The sequence below is a fragment of the Engystomops pustulosus genome, chromosome 2 (assembly GCF_040894005.1).
Source record: "Engystomops pustulosus chromosome 2, aEngPut4.maternal, whole genome shotgun sequence".
Lineage (NCBI taxonomy): Eukaryota > Metazoa > Chordata > Amphibia > Anura > Leptodactylidae > Engystomops > Engystomops pustulosus.
The window spans coordinates 44,329,636-44,354,085 of record NC_092412.1 but is presented as its reverse complement, the minus strand read 5'-3'; the positions used below and the strand labels follow the sequence as shown (position 1 = coordinate 44,354,085).

Genomic DNA, 24,450 nt, shown 5'->3' with positions numbered 1-24,450 from the left:
GTGTACACCACAACAGAATATGATGGTGCCATGAAAGTAATAGGAATTATCATATTCTGCAGCAGAGAAAAACAACAGTTCCTTTTCCATTGATGATCATCATGTTATCTCCCCGTAGCCCATACATAGCCAATTTACCTATTAACCATCAGTTTATGTTTTTCCACTTTTCTATATATTTTTACTTTACCCCCCTTTAAACGAGATTGAAACGAGTGAATATTTTATCCTAGGAACCTAATACATGACACTGTCACATTGTGGCAATGAAAAGCAGGTTTACTGGAGAGACATGAGACACAGTCAGCAGTATTATTATGTACCATGGTAAATCTGCTCCTCTTATTACTATGTATAGTACTTACTATCCATGTACCTCCTGTAAGACTATGGCTGGATGTGTTAGGTAGCACCTTGGACAGCAGCAAGTCTTTCATTTACAACATTGTGTCCTATGCCCCGATGATAACAGTGATGTGTAAATGTGGCAAGTGGATCTACATTGCCCAAACCAGATGGAAGAGCAGATGGATTTGCAGATTGGTTTTCCCTACTTTCTCAGTGTGAAACAATATTACTAGGTTAAAATGGTGGAAAACAGTGGGAAACTTCCAGAGCTCTGTGAAAAATTGGTTTCATTCTTAGTATTCATAGAGACAAGTATTCATTACCTTCCTTCATTGATCAACTCAATAAAAGCCAGGCCAGCGTTCTTCTGAATAGAGTTCTGCCATTCCTAGAAGAAACATATTCATTACTATATCATAGGTACACATGATGGTATAATAAAACTTATATATTATCATATTACTAATGTAGAAGGTTAGATATTGATCTGCAGTATTATTATTAAATTGTAACTAAAGGATCCCATTAGAGGTGCATTACTAATCCACTAGGCGATAGGATACATACAGCATTGAGGATAGAGTGTGTGTAGATCCCCCCAATGGCAGATATGTTCTATGGAGATAAGGGGCTGCCCGCGGAGTCTGGTCATTAGTTACACATGGACTTTCATACATGTGCGTGAGAAGAGACCGCTCTTACCTAAAAGAGAAGCTTTCACGGCTTTTATCCCACTAAACTAGAAGCCCCCTCAGGTAGTGCATGAAATATCATCCTAGAATACCCTCTTTTAGGTTAAAACTCACCAATTTACACATAAAAAAAAAATCACCTTCAAAGTTATATGCAAATGAGAAGAGTCTGGAATAAGTCATCCTGAGAGCCTGGAGGGGGATCCTCACATCAGATGCCCCGATATATGACTATAGAGCCTAAAACCATGCTTTTATTATTGTATTAAAGGGGTGTTCCCATTTCAGCAAATAAATGTTAATGTTTGAATAACCGCTCACTGTTTTCTAGATCTCTGCTTGCTGTCATTCTATAGAAAGTATCATTGTTTATTTCCAGTGGACAGAAATCTGACCATGGTCACACAGGTGCACAGCTCGTTATAACCCACAGCTCTGATTACTCTCTGATAATAACGAGCCGTGCACCTGTGTGACCATTGTTAGATTCTTGTCCACTGCAAATAAACATAGAAACTTTCTATAGAACGACAGCAAGCAGAGATCTAGAAAACAGTGGGCGGTTATTCAAACAATAACATTTATTTGCTGAAATGGGAACACCCCTTTTTATAACAAGCTGTGCACCTGTGTGACATCACATGACCATGGGTGGATTTTTTAATCCACAAGAAATAAAACTATGAAAATTACTATAGAATAATAGCAAGCAGACATCTAGAAAACTATGAGGAATTGATATACAAGTTTCCCAAATACTTTCTGTAACACAAACAATAGCAATTTTTTGCTGATAGTGTTCAAACCCTTTAAAGGGGTTTTCCCACAAAGGCAAGTTAGGCCCTATTCACGAGACCGATCTCCGTCAGCTCCATAGAGATTAATGGAGCAGAACGGTCATGCGCCACCATCTACTCCATTAATATGAGGAGCGGCGAGGGGTCGGTCGGACCCCTTGTTTTTAGCGATCTGCGGGGGTCTCAGCACCGAGACCCCCACTGATCAGCAAGTTATGCCCTATCCCACGGACTTTCCTTCGTGGGAAAACCCCTTTAAGTCTCTCTCCCGAAGCCATTCCATGTTATAAGTGATATTGCAATGAGCAGTCCACATTTTATTATTGTAAATCACACCCACAAAATAAAAAATGAACAATGGTGCAAAACACACAAAGTGAACAAAATACAAACAGGCCACAAATAAATAGATTATTGTGCTTGAGCTGAAATCTCAGATACAAGCTATGAAAGATGGTGGCAGAATGTTAGACTTTTTTGCTATGCTAATACAACCCTCCTAGATGTTTTATCTTTAACTTTCTTCAATGTGTTAGTAATTTTAGGTCTTTTAGATAATCATCATTTTCCAGGCCTTTTACTTGGAAGCAGAAATGTATTTCAGGTTGCTTCATGATGTATGTGCGATACAAAGTACCAAATCAGATTTCATATTGAAGTTATGGTTCCTGTTAAAGTGAGTAAAGGTCAAAACAAAACAAAAACTTGACAAATGTGCGGGGCCAATTGTTCTGAGCCTGCAGACAATTTCTTCCATATTTTCCCTGGAATAGGGTGGCATCTTTTACAACACATAAGGAAATCCAGCTGACATATGGAAGCCAATCTAATGTAAATATTTAAATCTGAATCCTAAATTCGTACTCAGGCAGCCATTTGTTTCAATAAAGAAATCAACACAATATTCAGTTGCTATAGTTGCCGAAGGGTTAAGTCAACCTCTTGAGCAGCGACTGGAAGCAATTAGAGATAAGTACAGAATCTGAGAGAAGACAGGATTTTTCTTGAAGCGAGCTCTAGATCTGCTAGTCATCAAAGTTGGGGGAGAAAAAAAAAAAAGTGAAACAAATTTCTACACAAGTTATTTTGAAAATCCACCACTAACAACATTATCAAAGGCATGACACAGTCTGAGAGAACAAAGCCCGGCCGGGCCAAGACAAATATCTTCATTCACTTAAAGAGCCGCTAAACCAGAAATATAATCCGCCTCTCTATACCTGCAGAACCCAGAGTTTCTTCTTATATAATTTCTGGGTACATTTTGGAGTCATTTTATAGGCAATACAATAAACTAGGATTTCTTTAGATCTTCTCATAGGATCAGCATGGTCAGTCTGAGAATCATGATGTGCAGGATGGGACGCCAAGTATCCTATTGATATAATGGGGCAGATTTACTTACCCGGTCCATTCGCAATCCAGCGGCGGGTTCTCCGACGCTGATTTGGGTCTTCCGGCGATTCACTAAGGTAGTACGTCTGATGTCCACCAGGTGTCGCTGCTGCGCTGAAGTCCATTGGAGTTCACTGGTGTTCACCAAGCTATTCCTGGGTGCAAGTAAGTGCGTGTCTAGCGACACATCTTTTTTAAAAAAAAAAATACAGCGGTTTTTCCGAATCCGTCGGGGTTTTCAGACGGCCACGGCCCCGGTAATATTTGGGAAACCTGACGTAAAAACGTGACTCGGGCCCTTAGTAAATGACCCCCACCATGTCCCTGGAAGGGACTCCTTGCATTATATATCATTACGATGCTTGGAGTCCCATCTATGGCACATTGGTCAGTCAGTGGAACAGGACACTGTGAAGTCCATGACCGTCTGTTTTAGCCGCAAGATTCAGCGATGTGTTAAGGTGAGAGGTTAAGATTACTTGCCTATTTTTAAGTGACAATTTACATGTTACAAATCAAAAACACCCAAACCTGTCAGAAAGAAAATTATCATATACACCTGAATGGTAAAAGGGGACGTCTGGCCTGCAATTTGTACATCTTTAGGCCGCATGCACACAATCTTCAGGGGCGCGTATATACAACTGCTGACTTGCAGCCGTACATACGTCCCTCATAGACGGCAATGGTCGCATGGAGCGATAGGATGCGGCACAGCACCGTTCCGTACAGTGGGAAAAGATAGAACATGTAATATCTTTCCCCGTGATTCAGGCCGTGTGCAATGCATTGCAATGAAGAGGGGAGGGGTCACCCCTCCTCCTCCCCCTCGGCGCGGATATATGCCCACCTGGCTGTAGCCGTGCGGCCATACGTTCATGTGCATGAGGCCTTAAAATGAGAGGATTTACTATTTTTATTATTTATTTATAGAGCACCATTAATTCCATGCTGTTGTTCAATTAATAAGGGAGTCACATACATTATGCTAAGACAAGAACAAAGTAAGTACAAAAAGTAAGTACAAATAGAAAACCACAGTGATCAGGAGAGAAGTGGACGGAAGACCCTGCCCGTGAGGGCTCACAATATATAGGGGCACCTACTGGATGGCAATGTGTAGCGGGCTGTAGATCATAGCAGTAGTATAGGAAATAAGCTGGAGAATAATGCTCTAACAGGAATGACAAGTACATGAGGAATCCGTGTATTTAGCAATCCATGGATATAAAGTGGACCATGTGCTTCAGGAACTCAAATAGACCTTTTTTTCAGGTTCAATATTAAACAATTAAAAAATTTCATGATGAATTTTCGACCTCTATCCTGTGCCACACAGAATCAAGTGTTTCTACTAGCAATACCATAAATAAAAATGCTTACTCTTGGACCTGAGGAAGGGAACGGTGCATTTCTGAAATACGTAGTCCACCTTTTATCCGAAGATTAATAAATCCAAAGATCTACTTAATATTGTCATTCCTGGTAAAACATCATTAACCAACCTGGCATTTTCTCCACTAGATCTGCAGTTATATGAAGATCCCTATGGACAATCCCTTTAAGATGGGATTACCTGAACTCATTTCAATTTTACATACCATAAACACAAAATGTTTGAGAGTAAAAGAGCCAACAGTCAAAGATCTGGGTGTAACATCAGGTAGTAAATTGTCCAATGCCTTATATGCCGTATATGCTATATGCTGGGTGTTTATGTAAACTTATAGCTTTGAGCATGCAGGTATGTGACCCCCCCTGACAGGATCTGCTCTTCTTTTAGCCTCTGGTTTTAACATAAATGGGGCTTTTATAATTATGCAAATGAGTCTGATGGGCTCCCGACTCCATAGGTGTCAATGAAGCCTGAGCCCTGCAGGCTCATTTGCATAATTTTAAAGCCCTTTTTCTTAAAAACAAGGGCATAAAAAGCTCAAAGAAGAGCAGATCCTGCTAGAGGGGGCACATACCAGTATGTCACTGAGCTTGGTTTACAATCCTTCATCCTGGTGGTAAATTTCCTTTAATTTGGACATACTACCTGGTTTGTTGCAAATGTCTCAATTTTTAACATTTTAATTCTTTCTATTGAATAAAGATTATTTATTTTATTAACTTTAACATTACCATTGGCTCTTTGTGGTTTGTAATTTAAGCATGAGAAGTTAGAAATTCGGCTTCTCTAGTAACTTTTTTATGGATAACTTTTTGTACTTGTTGACAATTCATAGACAGAAATAATTTGTATGTCATTTCATTTTTAAACAACATACGGAAAATATAATTAGCAAATCAACAAAAATAATTTCTAGTAAATGCTATACTGCTTAAGTTTACAAAGATTCTCACATCATCAAGATGGCACTTGCTGAAAAAAAAATTGTTTTTAAATTAAATTCAAAAAGAAAATGGTCAAAAAAATAAAACTAGACCAGATGAAGGGCAATGGATAAATGAAAGATTCACTTTTTTGTACAAGCCTTCTGAAACTCAAAAGTATATTTTTCATTCACCTAAATTTCCATTGGGTAAATATGTCCTGATTGCAGATCCAGTATAGTATGAAAGGCAGTTCCATATGAACTGAATTATCTATGACATGTACCTTCAGACGCTCGTAATCTGATATTTCACGTAAATTTAGACCATACCTCAAAAAGGAGCCTCTGGCAATGCTACATTTATTCAGGAGCCGAGATAACAGGCAAAAGAAAATCTGACATTTTTGCTAATCTACAGTCGTTAACATGGAATTTCCATCTTAAAGGGCATAAAAGTATCTAATTTGCTGTAGTAATTTAAAGAAAAACAAACCTGGCATTTCCCCTTCCTGTCTGAACATATACAGTAACCTAATGCTTATAGTTTGCAAAAATATAAAAAATAGTCAGAGCAGATGTGATTCTGTGCCTGGAAATCAAGTGTAAGCAAATAAATCTAATGTCGTTCACTATCTGTCAGTGGAAGAAATCCTAATAGGTGAATAAATGGGCTTCTGATACAATAGTATGTGCTAGAAGTCTGGTTATAAACATCACATGGATCGAGGAGATTAAAGTTATCTAAAATTATGTCTGTGGAGTTACCCCCAACCTGCATGATAGTACCGTATATAGTCGAGTATAAGCCGACCCAAGTATAAGCCGAGGCCCCTCGGGGGTTTCAGCACTTTTTGTGCTGAAAAACTAGGCTTATACTCGAGTATATATGGTAATTACTCATGGAAATGACTTGATACATTTCAATGTAAGAAAGCAAGGAAAGTATACAACCTGGGCACCACACAAGTCATATTGCACCATGGATTGACAATTCAGCATAACAAAAACATATATACATCTTTATATAAACTATATATAAAACTCTTAGGTCCAGTTTGCTCCCGAGTCTGGGCTTTTGGTTATAACTGTTTACAGACAGCGCAACAAAAAATAAAAACTGAAGGTGAACAGAAGGTCTTGCATTCGCCTTCCATAAGTTTGAACTGTATTCAAAAGAAGACAGGCAAGCAGTGCAGTGACCGGGGGTATCCGTGTAGCGCCAGGATGGAAAGACGAGTCTGGCTGCTGCATTCAGAATATATTGTAGAGAATAGAGTTTTGTTCGAGGAAGAGCAATTACTAGAGAATTAGTTGTCGAGATGAGAGTATATCAGATACAAAGTTAGAGCTTTATATAGTAAGAAAAGGGCAGATTCTGCAAATGTTTTTGAGGTGCATGCCCAAGGAGCGTGCAATTGATTGTATATACAGGCAGTCTCCGGGTTACATACAAGATAGGTTCTATAGGTTTGTTCTTAAAGTGGTTTTCCCACGAAGACAAGTTAGGCCCTATTCACGGGATAGGTCCTAACTTGCTGATCAGTGGGGGTCTCAGTGCTGAGACCCCCGCAGATCACGAAAACGAGGGGTCTTACTGACCCCTTTATTTTTAAAGACCCCTATTTTTTTTTTATAAAGTTTACATTTCCGGTAGAGAGAGGACGTTAAAGACAACAGACAGACAATCACTAGAGTTCTGTAATAAGGCAGGGGTGGTTTTACTTGAAGTCGTATATAGTTGGGTATCATCAGCATAAAGCTGGAATAGAAAACTGACTCTAAGAACGGTAAAGGATTGACTACCCAATCTGGAGACCATCATCGTTTTTGTGAATATGGTGCGTGTCTAACTCATTTTAATGCACATATAAAGCCCCTTCTCAGACAAAGCTTCATTCTGTCACGGATTATCCAATTCCAGGCTCTAAGCTGCTTTCGTGTGTGTATCCACAGTGAGTTATTCTTAATGTCCAGCTATCCAGAACATCAACTGGATTTAATCAAGTATCTCCCAGGCCTGCACGTGTTTCTCTCGAGAAGTATCAGAGACGCGAGTTGCTGTTAGTTTATTTATAGATCATCCAGGAAGGGATATTTTTCATTATGAATGAACTTGTATCGAATTGCGTATATGTTATTATAGCCTCATTAACACGAACTCTTGTTTTCTTTGAATTCTCTTTGCATGCATGAGAACACATGTACTTACAATACAAACACATGGTAAATTATTTCCAAATAAGACTACACTATGAGCCTTCAGTTCTACTTGTTTTGTTAAGAAAATTGAACAAATATTTCCTGTTTAACATATATATTCTTAATGTAATTTCACTGTAATATGTGAAATTCATGACATAGTTGTTCTGTATGCGTGTAATAAAAATAGAAACTAGTCTTGTGATGCAGATTTTAAAGATTGTCACCTCTCCCGATATCTCAGTTTTTGTAAATAATTGTATTTTTTTGTAACAATACTGGAGCATCTGTGCCCAAAAATTTATGTTGTGCTTTTTCCCTTCTATTCCTCCATGAAATTTTAGAATAAACTGACTGGGTGTTTCTAGTTGGGGTGGGGCACAGTCTGAAATAGTCCAATCAGTGATTCCTGTGTTGGGACACATCCACCTTAGGTTGCTTGCACACGAACATATGAGGGACATATATAAACGGCTGCAAATGTATGGCTGCATATATATATGTCCCCCATGTCTATGGCGCCGGTGCTCGGAACGATGAGCACAACTTGTGCTCACTGTAACGTGTAACGTGGCCACAAAAAACAGAGTCTGCCACTATGGAGAGGGGAGGGGCGGGTAGCACTTGCTTCTCCTCCTCTCCAGCGCGTCTGACTTGTGCCCGCCCGACCGTAGCCGTGTGTACACACGTTCATGCGCATGCACCCTTAGGGTGGGGTCACTAATTTAGTTTTTCAGATGCATCAAAACATCAAAAACTGCGTCTGAAAAACTGAACATATGAATGCAGCCTTAGACTAAGAAAATGGTTACAATCCTTTAAAAGAGACTGCACAAATTAAACGTAATTTCCATTTATTTAATGGAAAGTACAACTATTAACAGACAGGCAAGATCAAATGATTAACAATTAGAGATATTACCCTAGATATTTCCCAAATAACAGGCATTAATCTAAATTATAATCCCAAATTGAAAAAAAATGAAACATACAACTGGGCAATGTTAAACTTTAAAAAAAAAAATCTTTTGCTTATTACTTGGAAACTTGTAACGGCTACATATAAATTGCAAATTTCCGATCTTTAAATATGGCCCCTCAACTACATTACCCAACAGGCTAAGCAGTCTGATCCAAAACCAAATAGAGTCATCAATACTGAAGGCAGAGAGACCTTGGGACACAAAACCCAACTCTAACCATCTATCAGGGGCGTCGCTAGGTCAAAAGATCCGGGGCTCGTGCCCCGGATCTTTTGGCCGGTGCCCCGAATCTCCTCAGGTCAGCAGATCATCTGCCCCGCTGCCCGGGAGATTCCTTCCCTCTAGTTCTCATCACGATCTGTGTCCTCAGATCGTGATGAGAACGAGTGCAGGCGCTGCTTTCCCCTGCAAGGACCTAGCCTCCGGGAGTTCCAGAGGCTGAAAGACCTGTGGTGATGTCATGATCACATGACCTGCAGGGGAAAGCAGCACACAGAAAGAGAGAGAGCTGCATCTGTGAGGTGAGAAACATGATAGGGACTAGGGAAGGGGGAGAACATTGTGGGGCACATTATTTCCTGGGGGGCTGTGTGAGGCACATTATTTCCTGGGGGGCTGTGTGAGGCACATTACTTACTGGGGGGCTGTGTGGGCAGATTACTTACTGTGGGGCTGTGTGAGGCACATTATTTACTGGGGGGCTGTGTGGGCACAATACTTACTGTGGGGCTGTTTGAGGCACATTATTTACTGGGGGGCTGTGTGAGGCACATTACTTACTGTGGGGCTGTGTGAGGCACATTATTTACTGGGGGGCTGTGTGAGGCACATTACTTACTGTGGGGCTGTGTGAGGCACATTATTTACTGGGGGGCAGTGTGAGGCACATTATTTACTGGGGGGACTGTGTGAGGCACATTATTTACTGGGGGGCTGTGTGAGGCACATTATTTACTGGGGGTCTGTGTGGGCACATTACTTACTGGGGGGCTGTGTGGGCACATTACTTACTGGGGGGCTGTGTGGGCACATTACTTACTGGGGGGCTGTGTGGGGATATTACTGGGGGGCTGCATGGTCACATTACTTACTGGGGGGCTGTGTGAGGACATTACTTATGGGGGGGCTGTGTGAGGACATTACTTATGGGGGGGCTGTGTGAGGACATTACTTATGGGGGGGCTGTCTGGGGGACATTTCTTGGAGCGTGTTCACACATGGCACTAGGACGGGCCTTGGTTTGATCACATATTTTCCAGTAATACACATGTGATGGGTAACACGCACCTGGTTTTGTTTAAATACACAAAAAGAATGCACCTGATTGATTATGGGCAGGCAAAGCAGCCGCAATCAGGTAATAAACATACACCAAAAGGTTTGGACATGAGTGACGTACCACCCAAAACAAGAAATTTAATTGCAACAAAAAATACTTTATTATGTGCAAAAATACATTAACAATGGATACAATTACTGGACAAGCAACAAAAATTAAAAACTCTGCAGGGTACAATGCATCGCTAAACAAATAGCCTAAAGGTAGGTGAAACAGTCATGAGAGTTGTTTGTGACGAACCTATGCACTATAGTGCATGGTTACAAGGCAGTAAACAATGACACATATAAATGGGATGACCAAAACAGTAACAAATACCATACCAAATGCTGACCAGCAGAGGATTGCCCCGACACGTGTTTCGCACGAAGTGCTTTTTCAAGGGGAGCTTGAAAAAGCACTTCGTGCGAAACACGTGTCGGGGCAATCCTCTGCTATAGTGCACTATAGTGCATAGGCTCGTCACAAACAACTCTCATGACTGTTTCACCTACCTTTAGGCTATTTGTTTAGCGATGCATTGTACCCTGCAGAGTTTTTAATTTTTGTTGCTTGTCCAGTAATTGTATCCATTGTTAATGTATTTTTGCACATAATAAAGTATTTTTTGTTGCAATTAAATTTCTTGTTTTGGGTGGTACGTCACTCATGTCCAAACCTTTTGGTGTATGGTTTTGTTTAAATGCAAGACAAACGTGTGAGCGCAGCCTTTCAGTATTTGGGGAGATTGTTAGGGGCAGGAGCAGGATAACACTGCCAGGGAACAAAGATGTAGGGACAATGAGGAACATAAGATGTGGTGATGGGGATTTCTCCTTTGTTCTCTGTAGCTGTATATACCAGAAGTAACCTTGTTATTGGCACAACCACATGTGAGGGGGTTATGTACAGAAGGGGGCATTACTGAAAGTGCAATACACATGCATTGGGGCCCGTGCCCCGGATCTTTTACCACCCTAGCAACGCCCCTGCCATCTATAAATGTCTACTATACATAATATAGTTTTTTTGCTCAACATAAAGCAATACCATATAAAATACTATCTCTTGGTGAACCAACTACCTAGAGTGAGCATATGGCATGTGTGATCGCAACATTTAACATTGTCAGATGTCTTAAGAACAAGCCAACTGTACCATTTTAGATGTTCGAGACACCAAACCATGGCAAGTGTGATCCTAACATGCAACACGGACAGCTGCACTCTTATATATTTTTTGCACTCTGGTAAAATACTGATACGCAAGAATGTAAGTATATGGACTATGGAAAACCAGAGACACCAGAGAGTACCAATATTGTCCAGGTTTAAGAGGCTGGATACTTTGGCCCTGGCACAACCAGAGGCTGGATACTTTGGGCCTGGCACAATCAGAGGCTGGATACTTTGGGCCTGGTTTAAGCAGAGGCTGGATACTATGGACTTGGTTCAACCAGAGGCTGGATACTTTGGACCTTGTACAACCAGAGGCTGGATACTTTGGACCTGGTTTAAGCAGAGGCTGGATACTTTGGACCTTGTACAACCAGAGGCTGGATACTATGGACCTTGTACAACCAGAGGCAGGATACTTTGGACCTGGTTCAACCAGAGGCAGGATACTTTGGACCTGGTTCAACCAGAGGCAGGATACTTTGGACCTTGTACAACCAGAGGCAGGATACTTTGGACCTGGTTCAACCAGAGGCTGGATACTTTGGACCTTGTACAACCAGAGGCAGGATACTTTGGACCTTGTACAACCAGAGGCAGGATACTTTGGACCTGGTTCAACCAGAGGCAGGATACTTTGGACCTTGTACAACCAGAGGCTGGATACTATGGACCTTGTACAACCAGAGGCAGGATGTGAGTTTACATGAATATTTAAGGTTATAATACACTCTGAATGGCGCATTTCTCACAACAGCAAATGTTTTTAAGGGTAGCAGTGGTGAATAATTGGAAATGATCTCACCCCCTTTACCTTGCTATTAGCATGTCTTAAACTGAAAGCTTTGAGAGCCATTTTAATGTGGCATATATGTAACAGGAGACATGTTTTTTAGTCTGTAACCTTTTACCCCTGCATAAGCAGCAAACAGAAGTGTCAAATGACGGCGTTTCATTTGTATATCTATATGCAGCAAGATATCCGATATAACCATGAGCAAAAATTGGGAAAATTAAAGCTTTGGACATTTTCTTGTTGCTTCAAAGGACGTAATATGGAGAGCCATTAAGCGGGCTGGGTACATAAGGTTCTGCTAAATGTTGTTAGTGAGGGAACAGTGATAGGGCTTAAATTTCTCACTCTTTCCTTCAATCAATACGAGAGGCAAAGTTTCATCTCTGGGGCCACTAATGGCAGGAATTGCTGGAGCCAGCAAATGAGTAATGTTAGACCTCTGATTAGATGATGAGGCCATCAAGAACCTCATGTTACATTGCGCTTTCTTCATGTGAACTGCAAAGGGTGAAGGAAGCTTTGCTACATTTTTCTTCTGTCCAAATAAAAGAAGCTCAACTTAGAGAAAAAAACAGCATGACTTAAAGATCAGAGGCCAAACTAGATATTGTGAAATTCGTCTTCAACCCTCAATGCAACCACCAGGCAGCCAATTTTGCAAGTGCCCTGCAGGAGTGAGCCTGAAGTTGGAACATCATCGAGGATTCCTGCCAAGGTTATATTTTTCTAAGTCCTCTCTCACCATCCACCATCCAAAAAAGAAAGAGAACCTAATCATTTCCTTATGGACCATGTGGAGGAGAATGGGCAAGTGAACAGCAGGTATGTAGAGGATTCTGCTACTTTAATAAACTGTAAATATCTCTAATCAGTTTCAGACCTAACATCATAGCATATGAAGGAAAGGGAAATCTGAATTTGTAAAAGTACACCTTACCCAAAAGATCAGCCCTTTTACATACCAACTTTTCACTATACTATACTATGATGTATTGTATCATCTTCTTTTAAAAGATCAACCCTAAAAAAAAAACACTTTTTGTTGTTACCTTGGGTTTCATCTCAAATGGGTTGCATGGTTTTATAGGATACTAAAACTGTAGCAAAAATGTATAGAAAGTATGTGAGATGGCAAAATAATGCACTGGTTCTATTTGCATTATAATGCAACATTACTCATTTACAGTCTATGTTCATGTTGAGCATTGATTATGTAATAATAATAATAATCTTTATTTATATAGCGCCATCATATTAAGCAGCTCTTTACAAATCATAGTTATATAGAACAAAAGTAGTGAGGGCCCTGTTTGCAAGAGCTTACAGTCTACGAGGATGAAAGGGGTGACACAAAGGGTGTTCTTTATAATTAGACTCTTCTAACACCATTGTCCTACCTTATGATATGTTGTACCCAGATACGTGGGGGTAGATATCAGAACCTATAATTCCATATAGTGATGAAGCCATTTTTTGGTACAAAGCAACTAACACGGAACTTCTGCTTGTCAGAAATGTAAAGTAATAAAGTTATATATTAACCATCACATTGACCTTGATGTTGGGGAGCTGCTTTAAGTTCTGTACGGTCTAATGTCACTTACAAAGTGGGATAAATGCTCGACAATTACATAAAACCAGCGAGATACATTCGTTTTAAGGATCTGTTCACTACTTTTAGATATACTAGCGACTGTCCTATTTTAAGTAAAAACCTTCGAAAAAAGAAATCCAACATAACTATAAAAACATTTATAGCAGTAATTCTAAATAAATAAACCAAAAACATTTGTGAACTACATTTTACATGTAAATAGAAAGGACACTGACCACAAAGGTCAGACCAGTGAATCCATGACCACAGGTTCAAGCAAGATGTTATTCACATACTACAAGCTAGTCACTAGTGAGAAAGTGAAATAAGAGACACCTTGTAACAACAGGCCACTTTGACAAATTATACAAAATATTTAAGTAATTTTTAAATCCTTTACGACTTTCCCAATGTAAATAATCCAAGCACGTTATATTTACTTAGATGCAGGAATAAAGTTTTTCATATGCAGTTTCCCATATGAAATTTGTGACGTTTCGACCATCCCCGGTTGTCATCAAACACGGTGGCCGCTGGTATGGATAGGAATGTGGATGTTGGAACTAGAGGTACTGCCCGTCTCAGCTGTGTGTGGAGCGAGCACATGTGAGACTGCAACAATAAAACTTTATTCCTGCATGCAATTACACCAATTTATCTTTTATCTCTTGGATTGTCTCTTACAGTTGTACAGGGTGGGAACCCTAACAAGCACCATTCAGAATCCAAATAGAGGCGTCACCTGAAACCATTATTTGTGATTTCCCCAATGTATAAAAAGCAGGTGATTGTGTTAGATAGTTGTGCTGCAAATGTTGAGATCAGCAAATTATAATTCTGATCCTAACGGTGAAGGTCCTAACGGTGAAGGTCCTAACGGTGAAGGTCCTAACGGTGAAGGTCCTAACTGTGAAGGTTCTAACTGTGAAGGTCTTTCAATTAAAAAGGGTGGTTCACAATATCGAATGCTCACTACATGTATAGACGGGACCTTCCCTTGAAGGAATTATACTCAAACAAGCAGTCGAATTGTTCAAATAATCATTTTATGAAAAATAGGAAATGGATGTATTATAGCAACAGAACTCATCAAGGGCTTTTAATCTTTAAATGAATATTTAAATCTTAATTTTACGTAGTTGGATAATTCTCACATATATATATATATTAGTTATAAACGTCAACTATGACATTTATTTATACCAGTTACTTATAAGTGTTTTACAGGGTGAACATGTAGTAAAAAAAAAAAAAAAAAAAATGATGTACCAAAAATATATATACAGGCGGTCCCCTACTTAAGAACACTCGACTTACATACGACCCATAGTTACAAACAGACCTCTGAATATTGGAAATTTATTGTACTTTAGTCCTAGGCTACATTAAAGAGCTGAAACAGTTATCAAATGTGTCTGTAATGAAGCTTTAGTGTTAATATTGATTCTTATGACAACCCAACATTTTTAAAATCCAATTGTCACAGAGACCAAAAAAGTTCTGGCTGGGATTACAATGATAAAATATACAGTTCCGACTTACATACAAACTCAACTTAAGAAAAAACCTACAGACCCTATCTTGTATGTAACCCGGGGACTGCCTGTATATATTCTTCCATTGACTGATTTGGAACATAACAATGTCACAGATTGACAGCAGAAAAAGACAATCTTGCCCTTCCAGTCTTGCCCTAATATCTAAACGTATGTTAGGAGATTACATATTATATATGCGTGTGTACATGTGTGTTTGTTTTTCCACACAAACCCTCCATATCAGCTAAAAGTTTGTTCTGAGCAACGAATACTTTTTCAGCTAAGTATTATTTTCCGACCCCTTTAAATCGTCTGCCCAACTCTTTGAGATTGTGGCCCTTTTTTGTGTTGAATTTCTGGTAAAAAAATATATATATGGTGTTTCCAATATTTAAATCATAGATCACAAGTTTGCTTTGGGGTTCATAGACCTAAACCCAATCCAGTCATTGCTCTGCTGAAATTATCTTCTTGTGAAATAGAGATTGAAGTTTTTTTCAGGGCTTTATTCATACTGCTGAAGGACAGACAATATTTGGTGCCAAATTTGAGTTTAGAACCCGTCATGGGAAATCTGAAAAACAAATAACTGGGAGTGGTTTTCCCACTTTCCCATTGTTATAGACTTTTGGCTTCTTGGACTCAGCTGGTGTGATATGAACATAGTGTGATATCAATATGGTGTGAATAAAGCCTTGGAAATCTCCAGTTACACCCTTGAAGGGTATGGTCAATTGCCAAGTGCTTTAGAGGATATTTCTCGATTTTCAAATGATTTGTCAAATTACATGAACAAAGACAATTTCTAAAAACGGTCATAACATCATTGACAAAGGACACTATTTATTGGTAATAGAACTTACCTGAGAGCAAAGCAACATGACCAGCTCCACCACCGATGTACTGGACTTCATGCAAACGAGTCCTTGAAAAATAAAATACATAAATGAATAAATGCTCCAAAAAGGTGGTTATCTGTTATTTTCCATCTACCACTGGACAAATATAACAGCCACTATAATCAAAGGGGTTTTCCAGGCATACATTTTTTAATATATATGGCTGGGTGTGAGGCATACTCTCCTCTATCCCGCTACCCTTAAGCTGTGGATCCCCGTCACTGCCAGGTCTCTGTTTGCATACAATGACCACACCTGTGCTCTGCTAGTGCCGGAGACTAAAGTCATAGCAGCCGTGGCTGTGATCAGGAAGGCACTACCAGCCTCTGTATACAAAGAGAGACCCGGCAGTGACAGAGGGAACCCCCAGTTATATATATAACAAAAAAAACTGTATTATTGGACAACCATTTCAGTTATAGGTTGATGGAAAGGTATGCAAAACACAAACCGGTAGGTGGGTAATTTTATTAGTATTTCTATTTTCATTCTAGGGAAGGGGGGGTATCGGTTTACTATTATTAATAAAGGAACCACTATACACTTAAAGTAATTACATAGAATGTGTGAAGTATATAACAGAAAAATATAAATGTAAGTAAGATACAAAATTCTCAATGCCACAGGTAATCGTTAAAAAAAAACAAAACCTTTAAACTGTTCACTGTGTGAAAAATAAACAGACCCCTCAAAGGTGAATTTACGGACAATTGACTTACACAGCAGCTATTTTAACATAATCTATTGTATAGTAATAATAACGAGACTCATTACATACTAAATAATAGGAGCACTCTTGCTAATAAACAAAAACAAAGATCTGGTTAGGCACCACCTTATTGCAACAATCCCAAATCTATTATTATACAAATTACTTTGTTTTTGAGAACTCTAACTTCTAAGAATTCATATAGTAAAGGCTAATTCATATTCTACATCGGGCCCCCTAAATATAATTTAGTTTATATTATTTAGTTTCAGTTATAGTACCGGACCCCAATAAATGTGGAAGAGATACCTAAAGGTAACTGCGCTCCTAATATAATATAGAATATACATTTTTCTGTACATCTTTGTTCCTATTGAGGTTTTTACTTTTCCATTCCATCACTGGGAAAAAAAACCTCAAAAACAATAGCAGTGCCACATCCATCACATGACAAACACCATTGGGCCCCAACCAACTACACTGACTTAATTGACGTAAAAAAAAACAAAAAACATTGTACTGCACGCTGCACTATTTTTTCCTGTATATTCGGGCAGACCCATGATAATGGCTTGAGATAAGGCGTCCACAGAGGTGAACATTATATATATCATATATAAAATGGAATACCATACTATAACTACAGCAGAGAGTTTGGATCTTGCAAAAATGTATTTGCTATAAGCCAATCAATGTGGGCTTCGACTTCCCACCACTGTTCTTGGTAATAACTATATGAGACCTTTTCGCTTTTGTGCACATACATGTAATACATATAAGCCTATAGTGTGGAATACAATTCTGTGAATCCTGGTTGCTGTACTAGACCTTTTGATGGCTCGCAGAAAAGAAATGGTCTCATAGAATCCTTAGCTCAGTTTCCTAAGGACAGCATGCATGGTATATGTAAATGTCCATCTCAATCATTGAAAGGGATTATTTAATAAGGAAGGTTTAGGTAATCCGCATGGATTGCTGGAGCAGAACAACAGCCATCAATATTCAGTTATGGAGTCCATGTGCTTATATATAAATGTTTAACTATACTCCAAAATATTTACAAATGTTTAGAACATGGAAATATTCAGAAAATTCTTTAGGGTACATGCTGCCAACTCACAGCCTCGTGATCAACCCAGATTTGTTAGTAGGCACAGAGGAGGCAATTACATCATGCGGGGCAACTGAGGAGAACATATTTCCCAAGACACATTCCTAAAAACTCTCAATCACCTTTGAAGATGACTGAAATGATCAAAAGAACTAGTTTTACCCCAAACAGTGTCCGATAATGACAGAAACCGGAACGGAAGACCAATTTTGTTGGTTCTGCTATAGATTTTTTGTTACAGCATGTGGTACAGTTTTGTCATAATCTCATCCACCTCGCTGCTATTATAAAAGTTCCAGGTTTCCCCTCAGAAATTCCATGGTGGAAAATAAGAAGTGTCCATTTTAAACTTTACCCCTTCCAAAAATGTAAGTAAAAAAATAAGTGTCATTGATTATATTTAGAATTTCTGATTCAAGAAAATTGACAAATGCTGTCTAAGCAGTGAAAAGATAGGGTTACCAGATTTATCACAGTGCATGATAAATATGTTGTATTATTACATATTCTATTTAATGGACTAGTTTACGCCTTAAAATGTCATATTTTTTGTGACTGTGCCTAAAACAACTATAAAATGGAATATGCAGAATAAAAAATATATTTTTTTTTAAATCGCTAATCAAAATTTTAAGTTAATTTAAAAATGTCTAAAACCATTATCAAACATGGTGTGAGAATATTACACTTTATTTTGCACAAATTACAGTACACTATAATCATGGCTCCGTTTGCTTATTATGTTCTAATTTGCTCCCTTTAATAGATAATTATTCTTAATTTTTTTTATTTTACCGTTTACTCTCCATTTGTGTAACTTGACACAGGATAAGATATCCCGCCTATCATCTTACAACCACTTTCGAAACGCATCAATTACATTATTTGTTTTTTTAATGATGTTACATAGAAATGATTAGCTGCCCGTATCTCCCCATTATTTTGCCTTTACTACAAACTAATTTTTTACTACAAACTAATTTTTTACTACAAACTAATTTTTTGCCATTATTTTGCCTTTACTACAAACAATTTTTTTGAGAGGGGTACATCAATATGCAACTGTTTTTCACCACATTATTGGGCAATTTTACGTACCTTTACGGAACCAAAATTCAGATTCTAGAATGTCACTGGAATTTGTTTAGTGATTAACTTTTTATGACATCTTTTATATTTGTGTGATACCTAGATTTCTAGTTTGCCCTTTTATGTGCAATGGTAAATCCACTACACAATACCTAATTAACAAAAAAAGATTTTTATGAACGTAGGAGCCATCATATATTTTTGTGAGACAAGAACATATGGTTGGAGGTCTTCAATGGTTTCTAACTTACCCCATTCCCTAATTAATGTTGTTTATTTATTTATTTTTTGCATTATCATATACAATAGTCCTACCAACAACCCTTACGTGTGAGTAGAACCACTTCTTTTAAGGAGGAATATAAAAAGTTTTATACTTCCTAAATAATACTGTGATACTACCGTACTCACCTTTAAAATTTCACCAAAATCATCAATATAAAGTGCAAAAAAACCCTTTGCTTAGTTTAAGAAGTATTAGGACTTTAAGAAACATTTTACAGTCACAGCATATGTTTAAAGAAATTTTTATGCCATTGTTTCATTTGCAAATTTTGAGTCACTTTCCAAAAAAGTATTTTTTTCTGCTTTAATTGTCATTGTAAAGCTGTAGCTTCCACTATTAGTGTGAATTTCCTGTCTGACTACATACAAAAGGTATATAAATCGCTTGTAACCTTTAATTCCACTGGGACCTGCCATATAAGTTTTGGAGTTTCCCCCCTTGGCACTGAAAAAGTTAAAAGAGAGGGGGTTACATTTCCTATGAAATAGGAGCAAGGTTTTGATGTGTTTTATTTTTTATTGCTCCAATATGTGTAGGAGTCTAGCAGGATACCACAGCCATTCCGTCTGGTCTTTATCAAGGTTTGTCTACATTTTACTCCCAATGATTTCCCCATTGCACCAACCAGGAGTCCCCCTCACAAATGGAATCAATTGGGAAGCAAGCGCAGAAAGTTAAATTATAATGCTTTGTTTGCTTGGATTAATTTAGAAAAAGAAACTTTAAAATTGGTCTAATTTGTGGAGCCTGCACTTGCCTCCATGCTTCCAATGTGGGAACAATAGGCGTATCAATAAGTGCGACATGACGTTTATTCACGCAGAATACGAACATACATATTACTAAATTAAAGAAAACTGAAAAAAAATACACTGGGATTTTGTAAATGTTGTTTAATGGTTAATGTATATTATAATCTAAAACAAACAAACAAACCAAAAACTATTTTTTTTTTTAATTTTCAAAGTGAAATATTTGTTTCTAACCAAATGCTAAATCTGTATCAGAGGCTTTCACCCTCCATTGTACTCATGGTGCCCATTTAGGATCTGAGTCCAGATCCCAACAGCAGCAGTCCTTCTGTGTGTCCTACGGCTACGTCATTGCCATTGTCCGTGTATCTGTATCGTTGTGATTTAGAAGTTATGGAATACTTACATTTACATTGTATGCAGAAGGGGAAATTGCAACTAAATAACTATGTAAAGATGTAGAAACATGCCTAATCTTGGACATTTACCATCAGGATGAAGGATTGTAAACCAAGTACACTTAATTACAGGTATGTGTCCTCTCTGGCAGGACCTGACCTTCTTTTAGCTTCTTATGCCCTGGTTTTTTACTAAAAAAAAAAAGGCTTTTAAAATTATGCAAATGAGCCAGAAGGGCACCTGGCTCCATTAACATCTATGGCTCATAATTTTTAAAGCCTTTTTTTCTTAAAACCAAGGGAATAGTAAGCTTAAATAAGAGCAGAGCCTGCCAGAGGGGGCACACAGCAGTATGCCAGTGTGCTTGGCTTACAATCCTTCATCCTGGTGGTAGATGTCCTTTAAGGACTCCACTTATTTATATATATGGTTTGCTAATTTCACTTTAAAAATTGCTTGCGCAATTGCATTTATTTCACAGAAAAACACTTTTCCGGCACAGCTTTATATGAAATGTCAAACAAAGTCAGTGTACAGTTAGTCTAGACAGTCTTAGGCTGAACCGGATGCAACACTTTGACTGTTGCCGATGATAAATCTGGCCTAGTATCTGACTGTCTACTCATACTTTGCACCTGGTTGAAAAACTGCACCAAAACTCTGAAACGTGTATAATTTATGGCACATAAATAATAATAATTTATGGTCCATTTTCCTGTAAAACAAAGCTCCTTTTTTCTCAAAAAGTGTAGTAAAACTTAAAAAATAACCATTTAAACACATTTGGTAACTCTGTAGTCATATTGATCCACAGAAAATTATTAGGATGTTAAGTTTGTTGTACAGTGAGCGGCACAAAATGTTTAAAAATCGTCAATCTGCCTTTTAGTTTCATTCTCCAGCCAACAAAGAGTTTATAAATGTATGTTATATGATATTTACCCTAAAAATGGCACTTCTGAAAATGCATCTCCATATGAAAAAAACAAGCCCACATGCCCACATTTCATGAGAATTCAGAAACAAAAGTAAATCCTGGTTCTTTACACAGAAAGTGGATTAGATTTGTGTAGATCTCATACACTTGACCACGTTTATTAAAGCCCCTGCACCATTTTTTTGGTCTTACTTTGCACAATCTTTTCAGTGTAACACATTTGTGCCGCGGCTGCACTGTGACTGACCAGACACAAAATTGGACTGTGCGCCACATTTATCATGCAGTGTCTGACCGAAATGTGTTGCACGCCCCATGTTAAAGGTGCACCAAAAAAAAGTGGTGCACTCTGTTGGGGCAGTACAGGGGGCGCCAGATTTATGAAGAACATGCACCACAATCCATGAATCTGGCGCCCCCTGCACACTACACAGGCAAACTGCACATAGCACAGCACTGTTTGTGATAAATGTGGGCCTCTGTGTTGTCACTTACCTATTACAGTGGGTTATCCGCTGGTGCTTTTGCAGTAACCAAATTGCATATTTAGGTTTTTACATATTTAGGTTTATTTTATTCCGATTTAGAAAAAAATAAAAGAATCATTGGTACTTTTTAGGTTCCCGCTTTTCAGGACTTCAAAAACTGCATCATCTCCATGAAAACTGCTTCTTCCACTAATAAGAAGAGTGATTGTCCATGCAGTATAAATGATGACTGGGCTCTTTATGTGGAAGGTTTTCTAGTATAAGCTTTTATACCTCAAATGAAATCATCCTATAACTCACATCCAGAGTAACTGGGAAGAAAGTTTACTAAATGCAGCTGGACTGATTTTAATGAGATGTCTATGGAGGAGTCGTCTATGCCGGCGTCTACTTCACTCTCAGTCCTTTTAGCATTGAGCCGTCTAGAATGCAAGCGCTGCAAATTGTGTGTTTACTCCCAGTCTTCAGTCTCTTCACTTTCATACAACTCGCTTCAAAGAAGACAACTGCACGAGGCTCATGTAGCAGACATGGCAGCAGGCTTCACAATTTACTGTTGGTGACATTTTAAAGGGATTGGCCACTTTAGCTTATGTTTTTAAAATGTGTGTGTGTGTGGGGGGGGGGGGCAGATTATGAGGTAAGTTACCAATATACATCTATTAATAGTTCTGTTCTGCTTTCTTGGTTTGTGAAGCCTCTTGTCTTTTTCCCCATCAGCCAGAGATTCCTGACCATAACATGGCCGCAGATGGAGGGTCATGTGATCTCTAACTGTGTATGAGAATCATTCTGCCCAGACCTTATGATAGTATTCATGAATATAACATCAAAATCTTGGCAGGGCTATTTCTCATGGAGAGTTAGTGACTATATAACTCTACCACTGCGAACATTTTATGGACAGGAATGTCTGGAGGGAAAAGACAGGAGGCTTCACTTTACATACCAAGAAAACCACACCGAACTATTAAAAGAGGAATATTGGTAAATTGCCTAATATCCGGCCCCCCAAACTTACACATCATTACAAAAAACTTGAGGTAAAGTGGCCAACACCTTTAAGTTGGTCAAATCATGAGAACATTGTATGCTTGTTGTACACCAAATGAACAGACTAGACCCGCTGCTCTATTAATCTCTATGTTGAATGAGATAGCTGAGTACGGCGCTCTGTTATCTCCACCCATTGCATAGACAGTGAATGGAATGGCAGTGTGCATTTCTGATGCGCTGCTCCATTCTTGTGGGATGCAACGGATCGCCATTCTCGTGATTAATGGGGTCCGGTCACTGAGACTCCCACAATCAGCAAGTTTCCCCTTACCTATGGAAAGGGGATAACTTGTTATGAATGGACAACCCCTTTAATACATATAACAAGTCATGTGGGACAAGGTTATTAAAAAGGTGCAAGAAGTTGATAAAGCTTTTGAATATCCACAGAATGCTTCATAAATACCGGTAGGTACAAAAGTCCTCCTTCAGAAAGAAGGAACACTAAATAGCTAAGATTGTTTGAGGAATTATTTTGCCTGTTCTATCAACCTGAATAGAGAGGAGGGCTCATCCACTGGTCAGTGCACCCCTGTACTCAAAAAATTGGGACTCACATCTATCAGGTACTCATGACATATACTGTGGATAGGTTATAAATACCCTTATTTTGCAAAAAATTAAGAAAATCTTAAAAAGTAGCACTTTCTGTTGAAGTTAAGTGACAAGCTATCCCCACAATTCACCCGTTTTTTAAAACTTGCGTACATGGTATAAGTGACAAATAACTAGGTCCCGCAGTCAAGGTCAGACTTTCCTGGGGGTGGGATGTGCCAGTGCAAAAGTGAAAAACACTGATAAATGTGGATCTTGTATTAACATTTTGTAACAATATCTGGTATCACAAGGGATTTGATTTCCTAGTTCGGACATAAAATTGGGTTAATTCTATTAGTGTAATAACTTTTAGTAAAAATGAAGTTAATCCCTGTTTCTATGTAGGATGTAGGATATGGACTCCAAGTGCTCATTTTACACAAATTAGTAATAAAAATACTTTTCCTCCACCAATTCTAAGTATGCAATAGGGACTAGACCGACATTTTTTGCATAAGTCGGTAATGGAGACCATTGACCTCCACACCACAGGGGGGCATGCCTCTGTTAATGGGTGCCACAACATAAAGTGTGTAAAAAAAATATATATATCTATCAATATTTTAGGGGCTGGGTCCGATAATCTGAACTTTAGCTAATATGGCAACTCTTCTGATTGTCATAACTAAGCTGTCAATTAAAAAAAAAAAATCTTGGCCATAATGAAAAGCAGACATCCGGACCCACTGACAAATTACATGAAGAATAAGTGTTTTATGCCGTAATATATCTTCCTTTCTAGACATAATAAGATAGGAGCTGAGGGAAGGGACTGGGATTTGCAATAAAAAATAATGACACTTCTTCATAAATCACAAGTTACTGCTTATTCCGACGGCAGATTTCCTCACTTCTAAAGGCAAAACCCGACTTACAGAAATATTGAATTTCACGGAGCAAAGAAACAGAACGCCTGATGACTCTTGGAATTTTTTAAAAAAAAAGTTTTCTTTACTTTAATAGACAGTATG

At 38.5% G+C, this 24,450-nt stretch overlaps 1 protein-coding gene across 1 annotated transcript in view; it reads right to left on the bottom strand.

Moving 5' to 3' along the window:
* The window catches only part of NBEA (neurobeachin), a 429,733-nt gene that overhangs the window by 181,589 nt on the left and 223,694 nt on the right, over positions 1–24,450 (bottom strand). Inside the window, 2 exon segments of the mRNA XM_072134427.1 lie at positions 672–736; positions 16,020–16,081. Of these exon segments, the coding sequence (XP_071990528.1) occupies positions 672–736; positions 16,020–16,081 (127 nt within the window).